This window comes from Eubalaena glacialis, chromosome 10 (genome assembly GCF_028564815.1).
Source record: "Eubalaena glacialis isolate mEubGla1 chromosome 10, mEubGla1.1.hap2.+ XY, whole genome shotgun sequence".
NCBI lineage: Eukaryota > Metazoa > Chordata > Mammalia > Artiodactyla > Balaenidae > Eubalaena > Eubalaena glacialis.
The window spans coordinates 71,579,793-71,586,996 of record NC_083725.1 but is presented as its reverse complement, the minus strand read 5'-3'; the positions used below and the strand labels follow the sequence as shown (position 1 = coordinate 71,586,996).

The following is a 7,204-nucleotide window of genomic DNA, read 5'->3' as shown; positions in this document are numbered from 1 at the left end:
GCGAAATATCTTGGTGTCATCTTTGACTCCCTTTTCTCTCATGACCTGTATTTAATCTTTAAAAAAATCCCATGGCTCTTTTCTCAAATATATCCCAAATCTGAATCGCTTCTTACCACATATGCTGCCACCTTGGTTCTTAGCCAACATTCTCCTTCCCTGATTACAGCCAGCCTCTAGAGTCTTTTTTCTTCTGTTTTTTTTCCCTTACCCTTTCATGCTATTCTCATTACAGAAGCTGCAAAAAACTTTAAAAATATATTTTTCAAGTCTATCTCTTTTCTTCTCAAAAAAAAAGTGTCAGTGAGAGAAATAAGCAGCATTTGCAAAGTTCTACGAAGACCTATAGGGCCCTGTGTGATCTGGCTCTATATATATGACCTCTAGAAATCTCCCACTCATTCACATCATCTAACTACGTTGACCTCTAGCTGATCTTTGAGCCCTCAATGTATTCTGTCTTAGGGCATTTGTTCTGACTGTTCCCTTTGCTTAGAGTTCTTCACACAAGGGTAATTCCCTATATTCTCCATCGTTTATGCCTGTCTCGTGTCCTCTCATCCACATTTTTGCTCTAACCATTGCTGTGGCAACCACTTGAGTGCAGGTATAACCTGACTGCACCTTACTCAGCTGCATCCTGCCCCTGTGTTTCTCTGCTCCATGGCATGGTGTACCTGAAGGAGACTGCTCAGCTGTTCTGGAGCCTATGTGAACCTGGAAGTGTGAAGAAATTAACCCTTGACCTGGTGGTGGGGTGGAAACCAGTGGATAAATATACCCCTCTTTTGTGTCTTGAGTAGATAATTCTGAGGGGCCTTCTACATGGTTCTTCATGGGGGATTGGACACAGTTGATCACAGCATGATCCAGCTCAGTACTGCACTTTTGGATATGTTTCTCTCCTTTCCCGTTTTACCATTTCATCCCAGTCTTGCTTCCTATTATTTTCTCCACATAAACCACCTGCATGGAACCCCAAGTTCTTTTAAAGAAGCCAGAAACCAAGTTAATTTATTTTCTCACCTCAATCTTTGCGTAAGTTCCCTTCCTGATCTCTTTATTTAAAATTGCTTCCTTACCACTCCTCCAACTTCAGGATTTACTATCCTCATCACCCTGTTTTTTTCACTATAATAATACCTTCAATCATTCTATGTAATTCAATTATTATGTTCTTTTATTAGAACAAACGTTCTACTAAAGGTATTAGTCTGCTTTGTTCTTGGATTTATCCCTAACCTATTCAGTAAAAATATTTTTCCAGAAATTTACTGAATATATTTACTGAATGTTCTGTGAATATAAAATTGACCACAGCTCAATACTGAGCCCTTCAGGAATTCAATATTTAGAGGTAAGGCAGAAAAGGGAGAGTGAAATGAGAAGCTAAGAAGGTGGGAAATGGTAATATCATTGTACCAAAGAGAAAAGAGGGTTTTAAAAAGGAGAGAGTTGTAATTCAGATAAAAGTTGCTGAGAGGCTGCGTTGCATGAAAGAAGGTAAGTTACAATGGCACCATCATCGTGGAGGTCATTGGTGGTGAATGAGAGCAGTTTCAGGGAAGTAATGGGAATGAAATGTTTTATTACCAAATGCTATTTGAATCAGTTGAGACTGAATATAAGCATTTCTAGATGTTTTCTGTGAAAAGCAGCAGAGATTTGAGGTAATAGAAGGAGGAGAACATAAAAACAAGGGAGGGAGAATATTAATCAATATAATTTTTTTAAAGAAAAGTGTAGTTCTATGGAGGAGGAGAGATGTAAATGGCAAATAAGGCTCTGCAAACACTAAAGAATTATACAAAAAGATCTTATACATAATCCCACTTACACTCCCTACAGCCTTCACTAAGTGAGGTAGAGCATTGCAATTCCCCATTTACAGAGAAAGAAACAGGCTTGGAGATAAGTGATTTGTGCAAGGTCATGCAGCTAGTATAAGTGGCAGTCATGATTTGATACAAGACCTTCAGATTCTAAATTTTTTCTCTACCGCATGGAAAGAAATTAGGTTGTTTTCAATTTGGATATGCTGAACTTGTATTGCATATAAAGCATTTTAATGGAAGAAATAAAGCCTTGTTATTTAGGACACTGGAATTGGAGAAAGCTAGAACTCAGCTGCCTAACACTACTATGATATTTTAGAGATTTTAAGTTTCCAAAAATTTTCTAATATTGACAAGAGAGCAAGTTCTTTCAGTACTTACTTTGTTCAGTGTTATGGTAAATGTTTTAAATTCATTATCTTGTTAATGCTCATAAAAAAACACATTACCTGGACCTAGAAGAGAGAAGAGTAGCTGTGTAAAGACTGGGCCACTCCAATGTTTAAGGATTCGAAAGAAAAGAGAAAAATAAGAGATGAGGGAAAGATTAAATAGTGTTAGAAATAAAAGGCTTTTTAAAAAATGGAAGCCAGATATCAGTCTTACTGAAGATGAGAAGTCTCCTGTGATGAAAATGAAGGAGCTGGAAGATGGGTGGAGGGAGAGCCACATGAATATGGAAGTTAATTTGAATTTAGATGACAGAGAATCAAAAGAGGTGGTTCATTTTTCAGCAAGCTGGAGGCAGGGCTGTATTTACAGAGATTTGTGGTTGTGGAAGGGACCTGGGAGATATATTCTAGAACAGTTCTCTCCAGTAGAACTTTCTGCAGTGATGGAAATATTCTGTATCTGAATGGTCCAATATGGTAGCCACTAGTTACATGTGTTATTGACCACTTAAAAAGTGTTTCATTTGACTGAAGTATTGAATTTTAATTTAATTTCCACAAATTTAAATAGCCATGTGTGGCTAGTGGCAACCACATCAGATGTAGTAGTGTTAGAGAAAATATACAGATTGTGTGATTAATAGGGGCATTGGAAATTGCATGGCCCCATTAATTGACTTATCAAGGCACACAAGCCTGAGATTTCTGAACAGAACATTGGCTTTTGTGATTGTGAGTTTAGCTTGATTATCATACAGAAAGGTACCAATGTATATTCTAAGGAAATTGAATTGGTTTAAATGTATTTTTACTTCTTTTTATCAGGGTATTTCTGACATCACCATGAACACAGAAAACAATACCTTTTCTCTGTTCCTTTATAAAATTGTCTTGTGATATCCATTTTAATGATGTTTAATGTTCTACCTACTAAATGGGATTCAAAGTTCCTTAAGGGTTGAAAATGTGGGTAATGTTTCTCCATGTCTATATCTATGTCTTCCCTAGTCTATCAGGACTACTAACTAATTTTTTTTAAGGTCCAGCAATGAGAATAAGGGCTAATCCTCCCAAGAAGTTATACATGGGAGAAGGGACCCTGTAAAAACTGACAAGGAGAATTTTCAGGAGCCTTGCTAGCCTCTAATATTACCTCAACCCATCCAGCTGCCTTCCTGTTGGTAGGAATTCCAGGTTTAGAGCAACTGCATGTCTGGATCTCCATTCCCTTCTGCTTCACCTATACTCTGGACCTGCTTGGCAACCTGTACCCTCCTCTTCATCATTTGAGCTGATACAGCCCTCCACGAGCCCATGTGCCTCTTTTTGGCCATGTTGGCAGCCACTGATCTGGTCCTCTCTTCTACAACACTTCCCAAAATGCTGACTATTTTTTGGTTCAGAGATCAGGAGATCAACTTCTATGCCTGTCTAGTCCAGATGTTCTTTCTCCACTCCTTCTCTACCATGGAGTCAGCAGTGCTGCTGGTCATGGCCTTTGACCGCTGTGTGGCCATCTGCAAGCCACTGCACCATATCACCATCCTTACTGGGCCACTTATCACCAAGACTGGCTTGGCTGCTGTGACTCAGGCTGTGACACTAATGACTACACCCCCCTTTCTGCTTAGACGCTTCCATTACTGTCGAGGTCCAGTGATTGCCCACTGTTACTGTGAGCACGTGGGTGTGGTAAGGCTGGCCTGTGGGGACATTCGCTTCAACAATATCCATGGCATTTCTGTGGCCATGTTCATAGTGGTGTTGGACCTGCTCTTTGTTGTCCTGTCTTATATCTTCATCCTTCGGGCAGTTCTACAGCTTGCCTCTCGGGAGGCCCACTACAAGGCCTTTGGGACATGTGTGTCCCACATAGGTGCTATCTTGTCCACCTACACACCTGTGGTCATCTGCTCAGTGATACACCGTGTGGCTCGCTGGGCTGCCCCTCATGTCCACATATTCCTTGCTATCTTTTATCTTCTTTTCTCACCCATGGTCAATCCCATCTATGGTGTCAAGACCAAGCAGATTCGTGATCATGTGCTCAGTCTATTCCAGAGAAAAAAATGTATAGATGCACACTTTTTTCCTTAACCACTAGTCCAGGATCTATCAGTCCAGTGGATACAGAATTGAGATGGAGAGGGAAAATCTCAGTAAGAAAATTTCAGAGTTTGGCAATTCTCCAGTATGACAAGGTCCCACTCCTCACAGATCTACCAGTCAGATTAAACCGGGTATGTCCCTATAGTCTGATAGCAGAGGTTTGACCTTCCTATTCTTATAGGTTCATCACATGATAAAGGAAAACATAAAGAACCTCTCAAAGCATTATTGTCATCTAGGTGAAAGACAGTAGAAATACTGCCTGAGATTGGCACAAGAAACTGAGGTCTTGGTGAACTCTTCATCCAGACTGAGGAATTGAACCACAAATTTTATGACCAAAATGCCAACACCACAACTAGTACTGAAATTGCCACAAAATCCTTTCTGATAAGTGGCCTCCAGCCTCTGCCACTCTTTTTTAGCCTACTACCACTCAATGTTATTAGCTCTACAGTTGGACAGCTCCACTTCTAATGAGACTTATTCCTTCCATTAAGTCAGTTCCTTTCTGACTTCTGACTCATACTAATGACCAATTCTTTTATTGAACACTTAGCAAAAGAGTCTCCTGACATCATTTATATAAACTTATATCATCATGTAACTAACTTTTCACATGTATATGCCTTCTGTCTCCAAAAAAACTTAGTAATATTTATTGAATGAATGAATAGAAGAGCTGAACACCATCCTTGAGCTATGGAATGTAGAAACAGTAATTAACACCCTTCCAACTTGAAGTTGAGACTGCTGAAGCTAAAGAAGAAAATAGTTACAATACATAATTGTGGTAGGCTGAATTACTGTTCAGATATTTATTCTCTTGTCCCTCTACCATGGGAGGGGGTTTCCCTCACTCGAGGAATGTTAAATATTGACTTTCTTTGACCAGTGGAATTTGAGTGGTCTTGCAATGTGCCACAATAATCAGAAATGTTAAAATGTGTTGTGTAGCTTGGCTCAGTAGCACTCAATTTTCTTCTCTGCTTACGAGAATGATCATGTCCCCAGAGTTCTTCCTTCAACCTAGACGAGTGATAGAAAACATACATGGAGCAGATGTGAATCTGACTCACAGCCTGGAATATAGCCACAGATGACCCACAGTGTTCATATAACATGAGCAAGGATGACTTTGTTGGGGTTTTTTTCTAGTAAACCACTGAGATTTGGAAGTTGTTTCATCAAATAAGCCAGGGAAAGCTGATCGTTGGAGTTGTGAGCTCTTTCTTGCACTCCAGCTCATGACAGTTCAAGACCAAGTATGTAAAGAAGAGAAAATGCAATATTTCTTCTTCTAGTATATCCTAAAAATGATACTGGATTTCACTTATCTTTCTGCTTTTGTCTTCTTATGCAAACTCTAATAATTGAACACTCCTTCAGTCAGTTCTTTGCAAAAGAATCTCTCATACACACTTTTCATGAAGGCCTGCTTATACAACCATGTTCTGTTTTTCATTTTGTGACCCTTTTCTTTCTTCAGTAATAATTAAAAGAAGTTTCTTCAATTCTAAGAAAAGAACAAAGAAACCTGATAGTCTCTGAAAAAGCATCTCCAGGCCCTCCAGGCCCATGTTGTGTCATGGCTTGCCTCTTAGGCACACATGAAGGTTGGTGGTTTCAATGGGTCTCTGGCCAGTTCCCAGTGTCTCAGTCATCCAGACGTTGAGGTGGGGTAATTGGACAGCAAGGAAAGAAGCAGTATGAAACAAAGGCCTCTGACTCTGTCCCCTAAGACTTCCCAAACTCTAGTTTGGTTTTTCTCAGTAGAGATGAAGCATTCTATGTGACAAATTGTTCAAAAATGTTCACTCTCCCAGAGTATACTTCCCCACATATTGACCATGAGGATAGCCATCTGCATCACTTTGATCAATGGGGTATAAGCAGATGTGGTACAAGCAGAGGCTTGAAATTTGCTTATGCAGTCGGGCTTGTTGTCTTCTGACTCTGCTGCACCATGAGAATGTGCCCTGGTTAGCACACTGGTCCAAGGAGGATGAGGGAAAAGTGGAGCAGAGCTGCCTGATCAACTTGCAGCTTGAAGCACAGCCTCACAGCCAAACCCAGCTTGGATCATCAGATCCTCAGCTGACCTTCAGATGCATAAGCAAATCCAGTTGAGATCAGCAGTCATCTCAGCCAATTTCCAGATGTTATGATAGATACATTTTTATGTATGTACAACATACATTTTATGTTGTATGCCACTGAGATTTTTGTGGGTATTTGTTCCACAGTACATTCTGGGAAATAATTGTTTCTGTCATTATTATTTAGTAAATTGAATATAATATAATAGATTAAGTATTCCCAGGATATAAGATCTGATTTGTCCCTATGTTTGGTGCAGGAATGACCTTGCCTTTTAGGTGACACTCATACCCTCCCACAGAGAGTGATTTTTGTCCCACATAGAAGTCTAATAGTATATGAACTCCATTACCATGTAATAAACAACAGTATGCACTGTTAGCTTTATTCACAAATAGTTATTTCCTATCTTATACCAACACTGTGTGCTTAGATGGAGCACAGCCCTCATGAGAACAGTACACGCAAGCTATTTTTAGATTTGAAGTTTTACCATTACATAAATACAAGAGGATACAGAAAACACATTTGAATGAATTCAAACTTAATTACAACACCTCCAATCATTCATGCACCCTAGCTCTGGATTTCCTGGACCCTGAGTAATTGTCAGTAAGTTGCCCAGACAATGCCTCTACATGAATCATTGAGTGACCCAGACATCCATGTTACCTAGGACAGCCCCAGCCCATTGATAGCTTGGAAATGACCAAATGACAGACTTAGAATACCAACTAACAAAACAAGGAAGTCAAGCTTCTGTCTACA

General features: G+C 39.6%; 1 protein-coding gene across 1 annotated transcript; it reads left to right on the top strand.

The window, feature by feature from the left end:
• The first annotated feature begins 1,493 nt into the window (after positions 1-1,493).
• On the top strand, positions 1,494-4,324 carry LOC133099874 (olfactory receptor 52K1-like). The gene is given in 3 exon segments (XM_061203722.1): positions 1,494-1,503; positions 3,344-3,495; positions 3,497-4,324. Coding segments are annotated over 3 exon segments (990 nt in total).
• The last annotated feature ends 2,880 nt before the right edge of the window (positions 4,325-7,204 follow it).